At 43.4% G+C, this 22,989-nt stretch overlaps 2 protein-coding genes across 3 annotated transcripts in view; one reads left to right on the forward strand and one right to left on the reverse strand.

Annotated features, from left to right (window-relative positions):
• FBXO11 (F-box protein 11) overlaps window positions 1-10,197 on the forward strand; it is a 91,689-nt gene extending 81,492 nt beyond the window's left edge. The window contains exon 23 of the mRNA XM_010597272.3: window positions 49-10,197. Coding sequence (XP_010595574.2) covers window positions 49-178 — 130 coding nt within the window. The 3' untranslated portion in view covers window positions 179-10,197. The remainder of the gene's footprint in view (window positions 1-48) is intronic.
• Window positions 429-22,094, reverse strand: MSH6 (mutS homolog 6). Of its 2 annotated transcripts, none has more exons than XM_064277127.1 (10): window positions 21,756-22,094; window positions 11,964-12,166; window positions 9,624-9,793; window positions 5,738-8,282; window positions 4,702-4,967; window positions 3,226-3,343; window positions 2,825-2,914; window positions 1,966-2,120; window positions 1,664-1,863; window positions 429-1,524 (listed from the first exon to the last, which is right to left on the reverse strand). In XM_064277127.1, exons 1-10 carry the CDS (start codon window positions 21,998-22,000, stop codon window positions 1,443-1,445), a joined length of 4,074 nt encoding a protein of 1,357 aa, XP_064133197.1. In that variant the 5' UTR covers window positions 22,001-22,094; the 3' UTR covers window positions 429-1,442. The 2 variants fall into 2 exon arrangements, with proteins under 2 accessions (XP_064133197.1, XP_064133198.1); XM_064277128.1 differs by having other exon boundaries at window positions 11,964-12,163; window positions 21,767-22,074.
• Between the last annotated feature and the right edge of the window lie 895 nt (window positions 22,095-22,989).

Here is a 22,989-nt window from a genome sequence, read left to right on the forward strand (position 1 = left end):
TATCTTGCCCCTCACTTGCCTAATTTTTGGGTTTTCATTTTGCTTTAGGTTTTTCTGTGACTGTGGCGCTGGAACACTGTCTAATCCTTGTACATTAGCTGGTGAGCCTACACATGATACAGACACACTATATGACTCTGCTCCACCTATAGAATCTAATACATTGCAGCACAACTGAATTCCTTCCCTAAAGAAAAAGTCCTGCCATTCTAACATCATAACTTAAAACTTTTTTTTGGAAGAAGATTTAAAATATTTGCCCATGCTACAGGAAGAGACTGTATTAAAAATGGAGGTCAGTTGACACTATGAAGCTCAAGCTACCAAAAAGAAAGTGGCAATATATTGACTCAGGATCTCAAAGCTGGGTGTTTTAGCATTACTGTGTAAAGACTTTTGAAGGGACAAAAGTGAAGAAAATAAGCTGCAATTTTGTACAGATACCAACTTCTGAAAAGCTGGTGTTTTTACAACTAGCATTGAATGCAGTCCAGTTGGCAGTAGTAATCTTCAGTAGACAAGCAGCTTTGTTGCTGCCCTTATGGACATGGGTACCAATTGCTTTTGTAATATGGTAAAAATGTGAGTTAGCACTTCCGTGTTTCTTTTGGTTTTTTTTGTTTTTTTGTTTGTTTGTTTGTTTTTTAACATGTATTCAGATTGAGAAATATGATTTTAATGCTTTAATCTCATGTAGTTTGTTTTTAATTTCAAGCAAAATCTTATTGTACTTGAACGTGCCCTGTTTTGTTAGCACACCTAGACTTGCTGTAACTGTACTCATGTCCCAGTATGTACGTTCTTTCTATGAAAGAGAAAACACTAATCTTAAATTATATCCAGCAATGTTTCTGGTATCCTTTAAGAAAAGTTAAGACTATTATTTCCTTCCCTTCTCTGTGCAGCATTCAGAAACCACCCCTAGAAAGAGTGTTTTCACGAGACTTCCTAGGAAGGGATGCACTGTAAAACACAAGTATTCTTGTAACTCAGTTTGTGAAAGGTAAAAACTACTATGTTTTAAAGGACACTTTAGAAAGTCTCTTCAAAACAGTCCTGTATTTGAACTCTGTTCATAGTTTTTTTTTGAACAGTTTAGACAAAACTGCTGGGAATTAAAAAAAAATTTCCTGCATTAAGCTGAGACAAGTATATATACAGCCCTATACAGTTTCATAGCTTTTTTCCCCCCCATTTATGTGTATTGGTGACAGTGGGTATAAACAGCCTGAAAGTGTATGCATGTACCATAACATCTAGACTTAATATATTGTGGAGTATTCAATAACCATTATGTAGAAGGTAGATAAGAATTAAAAGGGTTTAATTTCCTAGAAAGAAAATGGAAAAATGGTCATTTTTAAAAAATAAAGTTTATTAGATCATAATAATGTTGTCTGAAGTTACCACCTTCGTCAAAAGCCAAACTTTCCCAATGTAGTCTATAATTCCTTAATCAAAGTCAACAACTTATGGACAGCTTCAACCTCTACAGTTGACCTTTCACTAGCCAGGCAAACTTCCCTTAAAATTAGAAAGAAAAAAAAAGTTTTTTTAGTTTACATTTTCCACGGTGCATCATCCCTCCTCCCCCTTTACTGTTTTTGCAGAAAATGTTTAATAAAGTCAGGTGTATGGTAAAATTCGACCCAGTTATAATTACCGAAATAACCGCAGTGACTTGGTCATCTTCTCAAACTCTCTTGCTTTCCTGTGTCCCTTTTGGATGACCTCCTCCGGGAGATTAGCAAGCCTGGCTGCATTAAAGCCGTAGCTTTTAGGACAGGCTCCCTTAATGAATTTATAGAGGAAGGTAATAGTCTCCTGGCTGGGGTCTTCACATTCGTTTTCTACCATGCATGCCTTTTTAAAAAAGAAAAATATTGTATTACGTTCATGTACTAGAAATGGAAGCACCCAAATTGATTGCCTCGAAAACCTGAACTGCGTACAATCTGCACATACCATGTGTCCTAGGCGCACGGCAACATTTTGAGAATAATTTTCTACTAAGGAGTGGTAGTGAGTAGAAAACAGTGTACGGCATTTTATGTTCTCAGCGAGTTCCTGAACAACTGCATCTGCTATTGCTGTCCCATCAAATGTTGCAGTACCTCTTCCTGTAAAAGTGAAATGTGCATGAGATAATACGATCTGCCTTATAACAAAAAAGATGTACCTTACAGTCGAATGTGGAAGAACAGGATAGTAAGATCAAATGAGGACATCCAAAACCGGTCTGTAAATAGTCTATGCTTAGCTAAGTAAGTCTTGTTTAACTGTTCTTGGGGAATGGGGTGCCTTTTTTTTTTAAAGAGGACTGCTTACGTGCCACTGGTCTTCAGAAACTTCTTAGTGAATAATAAATAATTCTCATTATTTGCATATTATAACAAGTGAATTTTAGTAAGGCTAAGATACTGAAGGGAATAAGGATGGCTCAGTGGCAACATTCTGGCCTCCCATGTGGGAGATCCACAGTTGGTTCCCTGCCAGCGCAGCGCACCTCCAGCACGGCCACTGTCAGTGAAGGCTGGCTTGTTGCTATGGCGCTGAACAGGTGTCAGTGGCATTTACAGACCGAGACGGCCAGTGACAACCCTGTGGACCGACCACAGAGGCCCAGTCTCACTGTGTGTGGGCTCGCCCTGAGTCAGTCAGGGGCCCTCAAGCAGCCCAAGGGGCTTAAAGCCTTAGTGGTTGGTAGTGGGTCTGTGGAATGACAGTGAGTGCATGCTCTAGGGGCATTTCTTCCTTTCTAGAAAGCAATTCTCTGCAGTTACGGTTTTAGAACAGCCTTCAAATGAAGACTTGAACGCCTTACCTAGTTCATCCACAAGCACCAGAGAATGTGCGGTCGCGTGTGTCAGGATGCTGGCAGTCTCACTCAGCTCAACAAAAAATGTACTTTCACCTTAAAAAAAAAAAGTCTCAAAATAGATATTCCTTTTAAGAATCATGTGACAGAACACCTTTTAGTTTCCTATCATTTTAACCTGAGTTCCCCAGTGGTGCTGGTACTATAGGCTATAAATCTCATTAAGAGATTTGTGTAATTCTTAAAATACTTGAAGTAATGTTTCTTAATCAGCTTTCCGTAACGCCAGAAAGTTTAAAAACATCAAATTTAAATGGCTCATATATAAATGAATCAAGTTTGAGATGTGTTTATCACTTAAAATATAGAAATAAACTGTCAAGCCTTAGGTGGGAAAAGAAACTCACCTGACATTATTCTGTCTGAGGCACCAAGTCTAGTAAACACTCTATCAATCGGTGTGAGCCTGCACACTTCAGCAGGTACATAGCAACCCATCTGGGCCATTACAGCTAACAGGCCAGCCTGTGAATGGGGAGGAAAAGCCTTTTAGGACTAGTATTAAAATAACCTATACAAAGAATTTACCAGAACAAAGAGACAGTAAGCCAAACTAATAAACATCTGTCTTTCCAAGAAGTAGGCAGGTTCTGTTCTACATCCATTTGCTAGAATGGAGAAAAAATGAGGCTTAGAGAGGTAAGAGGCTTAAGACTTAACTGGCCTTAAAACCTAGGAGCCTGCATACTGAACCATTACACTAGTGATTTCTCAACCCTGGCTACACAGTAGAACCACCTGGCAACTCTAAAATACTCATGCCTAGAACCATTTTCAGGGGGTGGAACCCTTATACTTTTTGTCCCATTCTCAAGGTGATTTTCTTGAGAGTGTTGAAATCCAGTACAGTACACTATACTCTCTTTAGCAAATTTGGTGAACAGGAGTGTAATATAGGCAAGCCGCAAACTTTTTCTGTAAATATGGCTCTGTGGGTCGTTAACTATCTCTGTCACATGTATCAAAAACAGTCACTCGAGGTCATGAATTTTATTTGCTTTCCTATCTGAATATGTCTGCCATGGGTCTTTCTTAAGAAGGGTTCCTAGAAATGAGTCTGCAGAAGTATTGCTTCCTACAGACAGACCTGCCTATAAATACCACCCCCTGAATTCTGAAGATCACCTCCAACACTAAAGATATGAAGAGTTGTGGGGTCATTTTGTCTAAACCTTGATAAAATAGTCGCACCAAATTTTCATATTAGAAAAGAAACTAGATTGTAGTTCAGTCTCCCCCTTTTTTTCTTTTCATTGTTAAAATAAGAAGTATGGCTTCATAAGCATCTATATAAAACATTTGCACCTTACTTCTGTGTGACCTTTGTATTTTTATTATGAATACATCTACATTCTAGGGAAATCAATCAAGTCAAAGAACTTCTAAGGAAATCATGAACTAAAAATCCCCTCCCTTTTTTCACACACACTTCTGCTAACATTAGACAGGAGTTCCTGGATTGTGCGAATGGTTAAACACTTGACTAGCTGAAAGGTTAGCGGGTTTGATCCCACCCAGAGGCGCCCGGGAATCTGCTTCCAAAACGTCACAGCTTTGAAAACCCTACGGAGGGAGCACTTTTACTCAGTACACGTGGGGCCGCCGTGAGGTGAAACTGACGCAACAGCAATCAGCAACATCAGGCAGAGATATTTGAAAGCAAGTAATTCTCCATTTTATAACACAAGAAATTTCCCTTTATTTCTTAGTAAGCAACTAAATTTTATCTAACTTGGGCTGTTTGGGAAAAGATGACCTAGCTGTGTAATATATTCAGTGTTACAAATGGCCTTATGACAACAAAACCTTAAGGATCAGCTTACCTGCCTCATGAGTGTAGATTTGCCCCCCATATTTGGTCCAGTAACAAGCACACAATAAGCTTTGCCATTTCCCTCCTCTTCCTCACAGCCTATTAGGATATCATTAGGAATAAAGTCATCTCCAAAAAAGGTCTTCGTAATGCAGGGGTGGCGTGATCCTTTAAGCTCTAAGAAGGGGGGATTGTCATCTTCTGGCAACAGGATTACTGGACGACACATAGGGCCATCACCTCCTCGACTATAGTTAGCCAGACACAACAAGACGTCTGTTGAAGAGAGGGTAAAAGGAAGTTTTCATCATTCTGGGGGTTTCTTGTTGGGTAAACTACCATACTCAACAGCCCAAAAACCAAACTTCTATAAAGTCTTCCAAAATGTATTTCATTCATGGTTATGTTCTACTTTTGACAGGTAAGTTTGCCATAATATTTTTTTTTTTTAAAAAAAGGAAATTTAGGAAGTGAAAAAGCTATCAAATTATAAATGCATAAATCAGGGCTTTTAAATATTAATTGCAGTGACAATCTGGGCTAAAGGGAAAATTAAAATATTTTGAAATACGTATGCGTACGAATTCACTGAAATACAAAAAGAAAAAATGTGTAAAGTGCGAATGGTTAAGCACTTGATTAGCTGACAGGTTGGCAGGTTAAGTATATTAAAAAATGATGGATCAAGAGATAGTGCTGGCCTTAAATTAGTGTAGCTACAGTAATTTAAGCCTATCAAATACTAAAAAATTCGATTAAAACTTCTCATTAAGTACTAAAAATCTTTTATCACTTTTATTCAATTATTCAAGACTAAAGAAAGGCCAGGGGCCTACTAAAATCTAAAAGTTAAGTTTCAAGTGAACCACTGCAACTGCTGTGGCAATGTAGTCATTCTGCCCAGAGGGGAGGCATGGATGTACTTGCCAAAATAAACACCATGGTAACTTGTATCTAGGGTTATGTGTGAACGGGGACTCTGTCCAGTGGACTTGAATCTAAGTGCCTCAATAGCACAACTGAGCAATAAGCTGTTAAAATCTTACCCAATACTGCAATACACTCTACAGCAGATTGCCAGTCCTTGTAATTTTTATCAAAGTTATAGAATAGCCGCCGCATGCAGTCCTTCAATGACACGTCTCTCCGTTCTTCAGCGTTTATCAGATTAGCCAACTTCTTCTCGATTGTTTTGGTCCAGTATCGTTTACAGCCCTTCTTGGTAGATTTCAACTCATATTCTTCTGGCAAGTTCCGGATGGTGAAACTCTCTGGAATCTCCAGCTGATAACGGTTCCTGCCAATCCCCCAGTAGACTATGGTCCTGCAGCCAATCCGACTGCGCTGTTTCTCTAAATACTCCAGGAGGCTCTGTTCATTTTCTCTTATGTCGGCAAGAGCTTGGTCATAATCTGAGTCAAATCCTGCTTTTGGAGTGATAAGTCCAGTCTTACGAGCCTTTTCATGGTCAAAGGCTGTATCCCATCGTTTCAATTCTGTAGTCAAATCAGGAAATCTGCCTTCAGGATTTTTTGTCTGGAGGGTAATGACCTGTTTAAGGAGTTTAGAATTAAAGTCATCAACAACTTCTTCCATTACCTCTATAATTTTACACATTACTTTGAATCCTTCCAGAGCAGAAAGAAAATCAATGATCTTTTTTTTGCTGTATGTAGTCTCTTCATACATTATAGCCCTGCTGTCTGGGTGGTTCTGGCTCTTCAGAGGAGACCCAACATTATGTATTTTGCTCAGCAGCCTCTCAAGGTCTGGAAGCTTCTTTAAAAGGTCTACAACCTCAGAGATTTTGTCAGGCACAACCATGAGGTCTTCTATGGCATCTAGTCGATCATTGATAGGGAAAGGGCTACAGAGTGGGGCACAAAGCCACTGCTTTAGGAGCCGCTTACCAAAAGGAGTATGGCAGGTGTCAATTCTCTCTAGCAGGGTCCCTTCAGTAGAACCATTTGTCCCATTCAGAAAAATCTCCAAGTTATTTAACGTCACTGCATCTAGCACCATTCGTTGATTGGCTTTAACAAAGATAGCACCAGGCTTTGCGGCACTGACCATGTCAGAATCCAAAGGAGTATATTCCTCAAAATTAGCCATTGATAAAAGTTCCTGGTCGATAAGGCATTTTTTGAGGTAGAAAATGCAACCACCCAGAGCAGATAGGGCCAGTTCACTCTTCTCTCCTGGTGTCAACCCAATGGAATCAGACTCTGAGGTCATACCTTTAAGCACCTGGGGTAACATCACCCCACTGCCCTCATTTAGCTTTTCTGTAAAGTATCCATCTTCAAGGAGAATTCTCAAAGTTTTGGCTGCATCCCAAAACTGGGAGCCTGGCATCAGGCCTTCCTGAAGAGAAGACGATAACGAACTCTTCAGAATCATCCTAGTTTCCGCTGAGAGATTTCCTTTCTCAAACAAGACTTGGACCGGAGGGTAGTGTGCCACTAGAGTCCTAAACCTGGAACAATGGCGATCATCTGAAAACTGACCTACGTAAAACTTTCCCAGCGAGGTATCAACAAAGCACACACCATACACACGGGTGTGGCCAGAAGAATCTTCCTCTTTTTCCTTGAGGCTAAGAAGATACTTGCTGTAGTTCTCAGAGGGGTCACCTTCCAGCACACTGTAGGTCTGTGTACCCTTGGTTATGATCCTACAGATCTCCCTCCTCACCACTCTATCATGCTTAGATATGTGTGCCATCTTCCGGCATCGTGCCTCCATCATTTCCGGGGTCTCAGTTTGTTCCACTCGCGCTACCTTGTAACCCTTCTGCACCAGGGAATCTGAGTATCGGCCAAATGCAATTTCAGGGAAACCAGAATGGGCCCAGTTGCCTTTCATGAATACCAGTCCCAGTTCATTGACTCCAATGAGAGCATCCATGTGATACAACTCATAAAATTTCCCCACCTTATAAAAGATGACAAGATCAAAATTCTGAGACTTAATTTGCCACCACTTCCTCATCCCAGGAGTACAGGAATTAAGGAAATCCTCAGGCACAAAGAGTGTGGATGCATCAAAATCAGGGTGATCGGGCCGCCTCCTGCGTTCATCTCTTCTCTTCTCCTCCTTAAGCCACTCTAAAGTCTCATGATACCAGACAGTGGGACGACTGCTGTCGTCACCTCCTCCACTAACGTGGGATTGGGATTCAGAATTTTGAGGGGCAGAGAAGGCATTCAGAGTACTCTTCGTTTCTGACAAAATGCCAGTTGCTCTTTTAGTGGCTGAGGGCATTTCCTTCCTTGAATTTTTCCTTTTGAGAGAGCCGTTTCCAGTCATTGTCTTCTTCCGCTTTGGAGCAACTTTGACGGGACTGTATAGGCCTTCACTCTCACTGTCCCCCACTCCACTGCTTATTTCATCGCTGCTTCCTTCCTCCTTAGCATCTGGTTTGAACTCCACATCAGAACCACCAGCGTCACTCTCAGAGTCTGATATGACTCTGCGTTTTTTTATCTGGCGGCTACTACGCCTGGATCCTTGTGTCTTAGGCTGTACTTCCTCTTCGCTGTCAATTTCATTATTTTCTTCATGCTTATCTGATGTATTGGTTGCATCTACCTGCCAAGTAAAGAAAGAGTATTAAAAAACAAACTAAAATGTGGTTCATTACAGTACTGCTGTAGAATATCTCGGCATGCTGCAATTTCATACACAAAGAACCCTCCAGAAATGAGAAACTTTTCTTTCTCAAGGAGTATCAACTAGACAATCTGTTTCACCCAACATTAAGTGTCACACGGCAGACTAAGGGGATTGCTGTAGGGGGAGCTCTCTCCTATACAAGTGAGAAAACCATTAGCTTGACCATCCATCACAAGTACCAATAGCTGATGTCCTCATTCAGTGTCACAGCTGTGGAAATGAGCTTTAAATCTCCTCCTACAAACAGACAGGAGAAGTAGTTTACAATTTTACAAATTTTGGAGTAAATCACACTGGTTCTAGTCTTTGATCACCCACAAACCAGCTGTGTATCTTGAGCCAGCTCATTTACCTATCATGGCTCACCCTCATGTTCTGAATTAGGCTAAATGATCTCTGTAGTTACCCGTCCACTTCTAACCCTCTGACGAGTGTTACAATTCCTGATCTTAACCCTGAAAAATCAATACTGCAGTGTGTTAACTTGCTTATTCCTATTTCACCTCCAAGACAACAGAATAAGATGTATGAAAACAATCTTAGTTATAGATGAATCTCTTTTGGGACCTAGCTGTTTAATGGTCATGTATTCTTAAATGAGTCAGTTTATTTGTTTCCCAACAGGTTTTAATTCACTCAATTTGAAACAAAGGTTGCATTTCAGGGTTACTTAACATTTATTCTTATCAATGCAAAATACAATGAATAGTGTAAAAACTAAAAGCATAAACCTGGCTAATTGTCAGGGCCTGACTCCACCTTCATACAGAAGCCTACTACCAGACTCCCTGACCAGGCCATTGCTGTCCCTGAGTCTGCTTGCACCAAAGTGGTACTACCTCCTGTAGCATTGCCTGGCCCTCCTGCAGGACTGAGAAACTAAGTAAAAAGGAGTGCAACTATTGAGATTCTCAGAAATCAAACTTAACCTAAAATCCAGAGAAGTACAGAACCATGCATTTATGTACTAAAATATTTATATAAAAAACAAGAGGACATCATTTCAATATGCTTTTTTTCCCCCCATCACCCTCCTAACACAGAAAGTCTTGGTGGTGCAGTGGTTAAAGCTCTCAGCTGCTAACCAAAAGGTCAGTAGTTCAAACCCACCAACTGCTGCACGGGAGAAAGATGTGGCAGTCTGCTTCCAAGATTACAGCCTTGGAAACCCTACAGGGCAGTTCTACCCTGTCTTACAGGGTTGCTATAAGTCGGAATTGACAACAACAGGTCCCGACACCAATAATAATGTCCCACCTCCATCTCCTCGTCCTCTTCTGGCTCTGAGGGCTCATCACACACTGCCAATTCAAGCCTCTTAATCTTGTCTTTATTTAAGGCTTCATCTGCACTTTGCATTGCTCTGAGTATTTCAGGCTTTGCACTGTAAAAATGACCTCCCTTCTGGGCTTCCTTTGCTTTTGAACCTAGAAAAAAATGTTTTCATAAATAAAAACTGTTGGCTGGATAGCTGGTTCAAACTACATCATCTGTCTTAATAAGTAAGACTTAAGGCAATAATCAAGTATTTTTAATACCCCATTTTTCTTATTGAGATAGATCAATAAAGCACAGACGAAGAAATTTTTAGGGGAAAGCTATGAGTGAAATGGAAATTACTTATTTTGCCTCCTTGAAGTTGTCTTAACTGCTGGGTCATCTAGGGCCACTTAGTCTCTCTTCTAATGGCCTGGGACCCTGGTGCTAAACAGGTGGGGCATACCTCTTTAAGTGAGGCACCTGGGATATACAAGGAGTTCTGAGACCCTTTTTATAAAAAAAAAAAAAAAATTATTCAGAAAGCCAAAAATTATATTGTCAGTTGAATGAAGCTATAATGTTACAAAAACAAACAAACAAAAAAAAACCTGTCCCAAAGGTGTAGGTAGTTAGGATATACATATATTTTTTAAACCTACTTTATAGGACCTTAACATTAAGAGGCCCTAACAGAGTAGAGGGTCATCAAAGAAGACCCTCAGCGAAGCGAGATGGGCTGACACAGCAGCTGCAACAACGGGCTCAAGCATAGCAATGATTGTGAGGGTGGCGGAGGACCAGGCAGTGTTTTCCTTCTGTTGTACACTGGGTCGCTATGAGTCGGAACCGCCTCAGCAGCACGTAACAAGAACAACATTGTTAGGGTAACCTAGTTCTTCAGACTTTGGGTATGTTAAAATGTTTTTAAACAGCTGCATCAAAATGTCTTGCTCTGCTTTAAAGTTCTTCCTTTGTAAATACTTATTTAGAGGAGTTCTAATATTAATGATCCTGCCATCCACTGGGCCCAAGGCAGAACAGCACAGATCTGGCGGTATTCAACGTTTATTTAGTTCTATACTAGAAGGCAGAACTAACAATGTCTTTGTTCTGTTTTTCTGCCCCAATATAAATATAATGGGAGTGAGGGGAAAGTGTCTGCATTTAACAGATCCAAAATCAGGCACTATTTCCTTCCTTTTCTACACTAAAACTAACAGGACAGCCTAAGCTTCCAAGGAATTAGCAACTTTTACGGCTGCCTAAAATAAAACTACAATTTCCCATTTCTCTAGAGAACTGCACCAAAGCTATAAACTCCAGCAAGCAAAATCAGCTTAGAGGGTGGCTCTAAACTCTTTCCGACGTGCCTGCTGCAGCATTATCCATCCACCCCCCACCATCTAGTCAGTTTCAAGGGCTCTTAATGTATAATCTCTACAAAGACAAAAGCTCAAAATAAAGGCCGGTTTTTTCTCACTATGCCTCTTTGCTGATTTAAGCATGCCTGGCGACAATCTGAGGTGATAAAAGGTAAACAGTATGCATAGGGTAAACACTATGCATAGGGTAGACTCTATAAAATAATGACAAGATAATCATTTTCTTGATCTCTTTAAATCGTTTCAGAAAATTTTAGTTTAGAATCTCAATATGAGTCCTGGAAGGGACTTCCACCACACTGAGTCCCACTAACTGGCCTTAAGAGTCTGAGGATAAAGGATCAGGGCTGCTCAGGCTCAAGTGTAGAGCGTTCTGCAGTCATACTGTGCGTGCACTGCCTAACTGAGGAGACTGAAAGGTGCACCTAGCCCAGGTGAGCCTACACAGGCAGGTCCACTGATGTGTGTCTGTGAGAGCTAAGGCTGGGCCTGGGGGGAAAGAATTATGGCTCCAGAAGTCCGATGGGAAACTCCTCCTCTCGGGTGTGCTCACGGTGAGGATTCTGAAGGCCAGGTAGCGTGATGTCACACATATCCTGACCACATGGTCTTTCTTTTGGATCCTTTAAGATGAGGACACTTTAATTTCCCCTATCTGTGTCTCAATCTGGTAATTTGATTATTTATTCCAATCATGAGATAATTTTTCCTTTAAGGACATAATGCTGTTTAAGTCACTAAAGGGCCAGAAATAAAAATTCCATTTCACTGGCTGAAGACCAGCTGCATCTTATCCTTTCCCCACCCTCCCATGCCAGAAGCTTTGACAGCCACCACCCCTGCAGTAAAATGGACTTAGTTCACTGTACACAAGGGAGGATCTCTCTTCCTGCCTCTATCTCACACGCATGCGTGCGCACACACACACACACACACACACAACAGAGTGGCTTACCTGTATATGGCTTTAACAGCCTTTTGCTAACCCAGCCCCTTGTAGGGCTGTCATCAAAAAACTGCACATGAATGCGGACAGATTTCCCTTTCTCACGGATGAATGTTCCATCAAAGGGGTGGTTGTAAACCAAGCAAGGCCACCAAGGGTAACCCTCCATCTTGGCCCAAACCAAATCACCTGGTGAGAAGTCACAAGAACTGCTGCCAAAAAAAAAATACATAACTTGGTTAATAGTTGGTCAAACTCCCTTAAAGGCAATTACCTACAAATAAATCCAAGAAAGGTATCATTAAGACTCCTTTGAAGTGTTCTGGCACTAACATTAAAATTTATAAATTGTATAATTAATGATTCTTTTAATTAAAAAAAAGTCAGATGTTCAAATCATTTTTTAAAAAACAACACAAATATCACAATCCTATTAAAAGAAATGTAAATGTAATAAATTCTGGTATTAAGGTGAGAGGCTTTCTCAGAATCATTCAAAGTTTGGAAACTATGGCAGAATTCTGGTGGAATACAGACGGCAGGAAAAAGAGATTCATTTTACATGCTGTCAAAATTATCAGTCACACCTGTACCATAATACGGCACCTAACAGGGACAGGATCAGACCCACAGAATTAAAATACAATACATACTATATAATTTGTTAATTATGTTACATGTTCTCATTAGACTTTGTCTGGTAGGCATTTCCAGTTAAGCTCTGATGCCTTCCAAACACTCCAAAAGCTACGGAGCACTCGACTAGTCCCTAAAACAGACTAAGGTAAGGACTATAGAAAGGCTCAACCAGACACCAGCTAGTTACATACATGTCGTCTTAAAGGTTATAAATATTCTCGGGAATGGAATTCATCAACAAAAACACACATCTTGGCGGTACACCTTAAAGTCAGCAGGATGCCTCAGGCCACCTGGAATTCTGTTTTGCCTGGTAGGAGGCCAACAAAGCACTTGAAGGAATCTGGGGCCATCTTACCCACTCCCAGAGAAACTAAATGTCTAGATCAAAATTCTTGAGCAAAAAATGAGATAGCCAAACCTACCCACTAAAAGTCCCCTTCCATCCTCGAGACTAACATCAGGTTTCTGACTGAGATCCGAAAGACATGTGAGGTGAAAAAAGTTATTGTTTTATACCTCTACAACTGTAATACATAATAAAACAGTACTGTTTTAACAGGCATAAATTAATCATTCTGGTTTTATCCCAAAGAAAAGAACTTGTGCCTTCTAGCACAGCGATTACTCTATAACTGTCAGTTGTATAAATGTAGTGCAAATTGTTTTAAAATGGTGTTCAATGGTCTTTAAAAATGATTAGAAAAGATACTCCTTTCAAGTAACTAATTTTTAAAATTAACATTAATGTCTTTAAATGAATTTGGAAGACAAATGTGCAGCCTCACTAGAGAAATGTTCGTAAATTTCAAAATAAATTCCTTCTCTGTAAAGCCAAAATGCTGTCATAAGCCAAACTGGTTATACAATCATTTTGTTTTTCAACATCACCTCACCCCTCACTAGAGGCTTTAGACTTACAAAGTCTTATAAACTCTCTGCGGTAGAAGAACCGGCAGTACGCTATAAAATGCTAACGCTGAAAAGCTTCGTAATGGTCACAGTTCCTCTAGTGTTAAAAAGCTGTAAGAGGGAAAAATCTGACACTTCTTGGAAGTGGTTTCCAAGCCTATAAGAAGAGGATTTAAGCAGGTAGTAAAATGTATCATGTAATGAAACTAAAAATTCTAAACATTTCTCAATTTAAATTTTTGTTTACTTAATGCTAACTGGAATTTTAAAAACCTACTGATCAGCTTCTTTAAAGGCAATTTTAAAATTTTATCTCTATTGTTCAGTTTCCAAAGAATGACAAAAATATGTATTTTAATTCAATAATATGTAATTTTTTCTACCAACACTAAATACTGTATTTAAAAATATGTAAATACAATGTAAGCATGGGATCTCATTAGACTGTGCTATAATTTAAATAGCTGCTGTCTATCTTTTACATACTGGTTCTTGTAAGAGCCCAGACAATCTTGGAAAGTCACATATACCTGTAAAAACAGGCTCTACTTCAAACTTTACAGCATTTTTCTTAATCATCTTATATTAATTTAATTTTACTATATTTTATTACTTATTTGACTATGTATTTGGACAATCTTAACATTTTTCTCTTTGCACTTAACTGGGACTGTGTTAACATTAACAAGGATCATCTGGGCCAAAAAAAAAAAAGATTTATATTAACTGTAAAACACAATGGCTATCCATAAAGGCCAAACTGAAATGCCAGAATAAGTACTGGCATTATGATATATGTAAATAAGAATCAATTATGATTTTACAATTAAGTGTTTCTCAAGTTTTAAATAATATATTTTAAATGTCCAATTTGGTATTCTTAGGGATTTTAAAAACAGTGAAAAAAATTAAGACAGGAAAAGCTGACACCTCAGAAAACTGTATTAATAAAAAAAAAACAAACTCACTGCTGTCGAGTCGATTCCAACTCATAGGGACCTTACAGGACAGAGTAGAACTGCCCTATTGGGTTTCCAAGGAGTGCCTGGTGGACTCGAACTGCCAACCTTTTGGTTAGCAGCCGTAGCTCTTAACCACTACTCCACCAGGGTTTCCAGAGAACTACATATAAAAGCTTTTATACAACTAAACAAAATAAATGAATTAGAGAACAGATCTTCTAAATCACATTATTTTTGCTTTCTCTTTAGTCCATAACCTTGGTGTCCATTACTGGTTGTGCCCAAAATTTATAATAAAATTTCTGGGTATCGCCTTTTTTTTTTTTTTATTTGGAGCCCTGATGGCGCAGTGGTTAAGAGTTACAACTTCTAATCAAAAGGTCAGCAGTTTGAATCCACCAGCCGAAACCCTACAGGGCAGTTCTCTCTGTCCTATAGGCTTGCTATGAGTAGGACTCAACTCAATAGCAACGGGTTTCGGTTTTTTTTTTTTTTTACCTTTTTTTATTGTAGTAAATGTGTAACAAAACATTTGCCATCTCAATATTTTTTTACATGTACAATTTAGTGACATTGACTACATTCATCATGCTGTGCAATCATTGCCACCATACTATTCTCAATTTTTCCACCACCTTGAACAGTTCGGCGCACCGACGCTCCCCAAACAATGACTCCCTTCTCCCCCAAACCCCTGAGAACCACTTAAACTTTGGCCCCTATACAGTTGCCTATTCTACGTATTTCATATAAGTGGAATCATACATGATTTGTCCTTTTGTGACTTGAAATTTCATTGGGTATCCACTTTTTTTAAAAAAAAGAATCAGTAGATTCCAAAGCCTTACTAGAATTTGTTTCTGTAAACAAAAGATAAACTGAGTTTGTCTAAAAAAAAACTTGGGTATATAAACATGAGTCATCACAGATATGAAAAAACATTCTCAAATCAAACTTAGAAATCAAATACCAGTGCCTGCACCTACCTATCAAAGTAAAGGGTTCTGCTCTAATAATTAAATTCAATACTTAGAAAAGAGAAGTAACCAGAGGAGTTAGTTAATTCTTCCCATCTCCCCATCTGTACTTCTGCCCACATACCCTGCATTTTTTTCTTCAGCTATGGTGTCTCAGTCATCCAGTGCTGCTATAACAGAAATACCAGAAGTAGACAGCTTTAACAAACAGAAGTTTAATCTCTCACAGTCTAGGAGGCTACAAATCCAAATTCAGGGTGCCTAATCCAGGCTTTCTCTCTCTGTGGGCTCTGGGGGAAGGTCCTTGTCATCAATCTTCCCCTGGTCTAGGAGCTTCTAAGAGCAGGGACCCCGCGTACAAAGGATGTTCTCCCCTCCTGGTTCTTCATTCTTCGTGGCATGGGGTCCCTCCCTCTCCTCTCTGCTTCCTTCTCTCTTTTATAGCTCAAAAGAGACTGATTCAAAATATAACCTAATCCTGTAGATGAAGTCCTGCCTCATTAACATAACTGCCTGTAACTCAATGGCACTGGGTTTTTAATCCACTCCTTAACATCACAGAGGTTAGAATTTACAACACAATGGAAAATCGCATCAGACGGCAAAATGGTAGACAATACTGGGAATCATGGCCTAGCCAAGCTGACACACATTTTGGGGGGACACAATTCAATCCATAACATTGGGGTAACTAAGGCCCATCACTTGTCCATTAAGTCTAGGGTGACCATAGAAAGTATTATCCAAACTGAACTCTAATACAATTTCCTAAATAGTATTAGATAAGAAACTGAAAGAAACCAGGGATCTTTGGAGAGCAGCTAATTCCATACCTTAGAGCAGACAGAATTGAAGGTGGGACACTTTATCATCAGAATGAAAAATGTTTCAAAAGTTCTGAGATAATGTTAAAAAAAAGGACATAAAAGCCATCTTATAAGAGGCTCCATTGGCCAATTATGACAAGTTTAACATTTTAAAAGAAATAACTGTTTTAATTAAATAGATTTAAACAAGTTAGATCTGTAAAACTGAGTCCACAACGATACTTTTTAAAAAGTTTAGATTTTCTTTTTACTTACTGTAATTAATTAATATTAGGTGTTAAATTACTTGGAAAAATATATTATTCATAAGTAAGTTTAACTGTATGAAAATTCTTAGGAAAGAAAGATAAGTTAACACTCAAAACTAGGGCAGATATTTACCACCAACTAAAGACTTATTTTTTACATTAGATATATAAAGGACATCTGCTAAGTCAGCATTTTTCACATGGACAATTTAGTGACATCAATTACAGTAATCCTGTTACACAACCATCACCAATAATCATTCCTAAATTTTCCATCACCATAAATAGAAACTCACTGCTTCCCAAACAACGACTCTCCCTTTCCCCCTGCTCCCGCCCCTGGTAACCACTAATAAAATTTTTACTATACATTTCCTTATTCTAGATACTTCATATAAGTATTTGTCCTGTTACAGTTGGCTAATTTCACTTAGCATGTTTTCAAGGTTCATCTATGTTATAGCATGTATCAGGACTTCATTTCTCTTTAGAGCTGAGTGGTATTCCATTTTACGTATATACCACATTTTGTTTATCCACTCATCTGTTGAGGGACATTTAGGTTGTCTCCGTCTTTTGGCTACTGTGAACAATGCTGCAATGAACACTGGTTTACATGTGTCTGCTTTCAAGTCGCTTGTGTATATACCTAGGCGTGGAATTGCTGGTCATATGGTAGATCTGTGTTTAACGACGAAGCTTCTTTTTAAAAACATTTCACTGTCAGGTCTGACATACCATTCTTGGCTACGAATGGGGCTAGGGCATACACCGGAAAGGTCAATAGATTTTTTTATGGTCCTCATCACCCATGGACATGTTATCAGGAGGGGCCGGTCCCTGGAGAAGGACATCATGCTTGGTAAAGTAAAGGGACAGTGAAAAAGAGGACGACCCTCGACGAAATGGAATGACACAGTAGCTGCAACAATGGTCTCAAAAACAGCAACAACTGTGAGGCTGGCGCAGGGCCCGGGCAGGGTTTTGTTCTGTTGCACACAGGGTGGAGTCACTTCAAAGGTATACCAACAACATTGCCCATGATAATTACCAGTAAAATGGGATTGTGAAAAGTAAACTAGCCAAGACTGGGGGAGAAAGGAGAGGTGGATTAAAAAAGCCAGATTTCAGTGGTCACCTTGCTCACAGCTCCCTCAGTTAGGACCTTGATAGATTACAGAAAAATGAAGTATTGAGAAGCAGGTGCAGAGCACAAATGTCCTGCTACTTTTTAGTGGCCATTTACTTCAGGTTGATGTCATCCGGATGCTTTCCTTCCTCATCTCCCACAATCGAAATCATCACCAACACCTGTCTGCTTCCTAGGGCTTCCTCAACTCCTCTAAATCCTCTGCGTCCCCACTCCCACTGCCCAGCAGCAATCAGCCTAACTAGTCTCCCTGCAAGCCACCACCCTTCAGGCCAGAGACGTTTCTAAGACATAAATCTCCCCAGCCGTTTCTTAAAACCCACAGAAGCATCAAACAGAAAGGAAAAACTGGCAAATCCGATGAAGTTACAATCAATGACTTCTGTTCAGCAAAAGATGCCATTGTCTGGGCCAAAGAACAATCCAGGGTAGAAGGAGACATTTGCATCATAAGCAAAAGAACTAGAAAAAAGACTTGAGCAAACACTTGAGCACAAAGGAAATGTAAATGACAAACATTAAATCCTTCTTTAAGGCTTCATCGGTCTCAGAAAAAGTCTGGGAGGCAAAGAACTACATTGGCTTGGCCTTTTGTATCTGGTTTCTGAAAACAGCCTCGGCAAACAATTAAGGTACTCTTTGTCTTTCTAAAATAGCCAGTCAGGCCCCACACCTGGTGAACTAGCTCCAGGAAAGAAGGGGGAAGGGCATGATGCAGTCATGCATATTCACTGCAGTCATGCATATTCAATGAGGTCCCAAGGTCTAGGGGGCCCTGGACCTTGGAGATCTCTTTGGGGCCCCCTGAATGGGTGAGAAGATTCATAAACAAGAGAAGGTGACGTGGCCCTGAGGATAATGGAGGCCCCGTGCTGGTAACTTCCAGGCCTTGCCTGATGCATCTCTTTCCTTTTATCCTTTCTGGTTATAATAAATGGCTAACTGTTACGTATAGGTAATAAACCCAAAAAAGCCAAACCCACTGCCATCGAGTCGATTCCAACTCATAGCGACCCGATAAGACAGAGTAGAACTGCCACATAGAGTTTCCAAGGAGCACCTGGCGGATCTGAACTGCCGACCCCTTGGTTAGCAGCCGCAGCACTTAACCACTCTGCCACCAGGGTTTCCAAGTATACGTAACAGTCTCCATGAATTTTGTGAGCCATTACAGAGAATTAAAGAACCCACAGGGGGCAATGAGCAAGCAGGGGCTGAAAGTACAGAGTCAATTTGAGTAGACCCAGCTTTGGGTGGTGCGGTGATAAAGACAGACTGTACGGATTGCTGATGAAGGGCAGGGTCCTCTTAGCTTGTAACCTGGCACCAGGGCTAGAGGAAGAGAGGGGCTTGCTGGTCTCAAGTGCAGAGAGTTGTGCAGATTCCCGAATCTACACAGCTGGTTTTCAACGGCTTGGCCTCAGGTGGCCAGGAATGTTCTAACCTAACTCTGCGGTGTTTAAGGTGATAGGAAGTACCAAAGAAGTGGCTGGTGACAAGGACCTTGCAGATGTGGAAGGGAAAGTCGGGATCCATTTCCAGGAGGGAACTGGATTCATGCTGCTTCTTGCCACACAGCTAGTGATGAAGATAGGGTATACCCACCTGGCCCCTCTAGTAGTGCAGTTGGCAACTGCAACGTCACGAAGTCCAAATGTCTTTGCGAACCATCAGCCTGCTTGTGATTGGGTCTCCAAAACCCCCTCCTGCGCCCTTCATTCTAGCCAGGACCTTCCTCTTCCTCAACAGGCATCCCACCCCTACCTTTGGCTAATTCCTCCTGTTTGTCCTGGACTCAGAGAGCTGAAAGCCTAGACCCACAATGTCTAAAACTGTGCCTGGCAGGGTGTAATAAAGTACAATCCTACAAAAAATGCATCAGTTAAGCACAGATGCAGGAAAAATCATGTTCAAGTATAAACATTATAGCACATGACACATCTCCCATCCTGAAAAAGAAAACATATTCTCGGAGATGCTGGCCTTGTTCTCTACACCCAGGTTGGAAAGGGCCGCTTAAATGAGGGTAACACTTTAATTACACTGAGACTAAAAATCTGGGAATGCCTACAGAACACCTGCAAGTCAGGACATCAGAGATGGATTACTCAGAACGACTAACTGGCTCCCCTATTTTAAATGTGGTTTGCCTGGGGGGGTTCTTCCCGAATCTCTTATCTCTTCATCTGTTCTTCAAAGAACTATGGTTACACTTGGTGCCTAGAACAATGCCTGGTTTATCAAAATGTTGCTCAATGCCCCAGGAAAGGGCCAGCCAAGCCCTTCAACAGAACACAAGTGCCCATGAAGCACCTATAAAGTGAAGAGGGCTTCTCGAGGCAGGCCTCCACGCTATGGCACCATTCGCCCTCCCCCTGCCCCCAAGCCAAAACAAGGCCTTTAGAGGCCCACCCAGTGAGGGTCATCAACAGTACAAGATCAATCCTACCTACAGAGGAATCTGCGACAGAACCAGATTATCTAACCGAGCAGTGACCTGGGCCAGGAAAAAACACACCAAACACCTGACTTCATTCATGGCAACGTCAATCGTAACCCACTATCCAGGATAAAAAACATCCCCATCCATCATAAACAGCAAAAACCAATCACACTGCTGTCGAGTGGATTCCGACCCATAGCGACCCTGTAGGACAGAGTAGAACTAGCGCCACAGGGTTTCCAAGGGTTTAAATCTTCATGGAAATAGGCTGCCACATCTTTCTTCTGCAGAGAGGCTAAGTGGGTTTGAACCATCAACCTCTGTTAGCAGCCAAGCGCTCAACCACTTGCGCCATCAGGGCTCCTCCATCATAGACATTTTTTTTTTTCTTTCTGGTTCCCCTGTACATACCCTTACGTGTAAGCACTAAGGATATAAATTCACACCCGCACTGCCCGGCACTGACTCCTCTGCCCGGTGACTCTCGGCGCTTCATTTGTCCATTGTGAGATACTTGGCACACCGGGCTCTGTATCTAAGTTCCCTAATAAAGCCTTGTTTGATCGACTTTGTTTTTACTGGCTTTGTTTTGGAACCCGACTTGTGCACCTCGGAGACACTCCTGCAGCTGGTCCAGTGGGGTGCGACACACCCTCGACTTCCGAAAAATTTGCAGTGCCCAATTCCCCATGGAATCATCAATAAGAACTACACTATTTCATAAAATAAGACTTTTCCAATTCGACACTAAACATCCACGTGTACCAAAATCAATACAGCTTCCTTCTAAAACTCTCAGTTGTTCTAGACCATCTGCTGCCTTGCCTATGCCGTGACCCAGCTGTCCCAGCACTTGCGGCGCCCTCCCTCCACCCTCGCTCCACGCAATTCTCTCTCGGTCCAATCGCGCCTCTAGGCCCGCCCTAGACACGCCCCCGGCGCGCTCAGAACCTGGCCCACCCCCCAACAGCCCACTCACCCAGGCGGCGGGTCCACAGCACCCCAAGCGTCTCGGAGAGCGAGGCTCAAATCCACCTAGCAAGTGTGTGCCCCAAGCATCAAGTGACCTCCCAAGTGTGAACTCGGCGCCTCTCCGTCGCAGCCCGCGCCGCACGCCGCGCCCCCACGGCCCCCCGGAGGCAGGCGGTCCGCCTTCCCGCCACCCCTCCCCCGCCCCGGGAGGCACTGCCCCCTCCGCCGGCCCGGGCCTGCAGCGTCGCCTCCCGCGCCCCCCGCCCTGAGCAGGCAGCGCTCCCTTCCCTCCCCGCCCCACATCCGGTGCTCCCATCTCCCGTTTCTCCTCCCCATCCCCAGCTGCAGGCAGCTCCCTTCCCTCCACCCAGCCCCCGCCCGGCGGAACACACCTCCTCCTCTTCCCTCTGCCCGAACTCTGCGCAGCCCTCCCCTCGCCTCCCCACTCCTCCGACCCTGCCCGCACAGCCTGTTTCCTCCGGCAGCCCCCGTCCGCAGTCTACACCCTCAAACGCCCGAAGCCAGCCCCCACACTCTCCCGGGGCGACGGTGCGGCCCCAGGTCCCAGCCCAGGGCCTAGCGCGCACCCCCGCGCCCCTTCCGCGAGCCTCCCTTGCCCCGGCTCCGTGCGCCCGCCGCCGTGCCCCCGCCGTCGGCCTCCCGCCTCCTACCTGGCGGGGACCGCGGGCGCCGCCGGCCTCCGCAGCCCTCCGTTGAGCTTCTTCGGCTCGGGCGGCGACCCAGAGCCCGCCAAGGGCCCCGGCCCGGCCTCGCTCCAGGCCGCATCCCCGCTGGCAGAAGGAGAGGCCCGGGTGGCGGTGCTGCCTCCGCCTGAGGTCCTGCCTGGGGCCTTGTTGCCATTATTCAGCGAAGGCGACTTGGGGAAGAAGGTGTACAAGGTGCTCTGTCGCGACATAGCGACGGGGAGCCAGGCGCAGCCGGTACGTCGGACCGAGCGACTACAGGCACCCCATCCACCGCGCGGCTCGGGCTGGCGGGAAACCCGGGGGGAGGTGCGCTGCGCCGGAGGAACACAGGCCCGAGCGGCCAATCAGCAGGCGCCTCGGCGGGGGGCGGTGCGCGCCGCCGGAGGAACACAAGCCCGGGCGGCCAATCAGCAGGCGCCTCGGCCTGCGCGGGCGGTGTCGCGAGCGGCGCGCGCTCCGGGCCCCGCCCCCTCGGGGCGCGAGGGCGACGTGAGGAGGGGAGGGGGCCCGCCGAGCGGCCGAGCTTCCGCCTCAGCCCCCAGGCTCCCGCGGCGCCCTCGCGTCGGGCGTCCGGCCAGGACTGGGAAAGTCCGGCCCCGAGTTAGGGGCGCCCGGCGGACTGCCCGCCTCGGAAAGGCCTCCCTCACCGGGCCGGGAGCCGGGGGCCCTGTGTGCTGTGTGCGCGCACGCGTGGGCCAGAGCGGCGGGGCGCGCCCGGCAGGCTGCCAGGCGGAGGGCCGCGGAGAAGCGCCCTCGGCCAGAACGCCTTCCCGGCGCTGTGCGCGTCCTGCCGTTAGAGCGCTTCCGCCGGGGGCCGAAGAAAGGGAGCTAGAGTCTAGTGAACGGGGGACCGAGTCTCCCTTCCATGGCGACGCACGCAGGAGACACTGGATAAACAACTGATAAATGGACTTCACCTCTCAGACGGGACTGATTGGCGGTGGGAGTTGCTGCGGCGTCCCTCACATGGCGACCCCCGCATGTGTCAGTAGAGCTGCTCCATAGCGATTTCAAGGCTGTGAACTTTTGGAAGTGGATTGCCAGGCCTGTCTTCCGAGGCACCTCTGGATGGGTCTTAACTGCCAGCCTTTGGTAGTAGGCAAGCGCTTAAGCCACCCAAACCAAACCAAATCCACTGCCCCGAGTGGATTCGACTCATCAGGACCCTATAGGACAGGGTAGAACTGCCTGGTAGCGT

This window comes from Loxodonta africana, chromosome 26, assembly GCF_030014295.1.
Source record: "Loxodonta africana isolate mLoxAfr1 chromosome 26, mLoxAfr1.hap2, whole genome shotgun sequence".
In the NCBI taxonomy this organism is placed as follows: domain Eukaryota; kingdom Metazoa; phylum Chordata; class Mammalia; order Proboscidea; family Elephantidae; genus Loxodonta; species Loxodonta africana.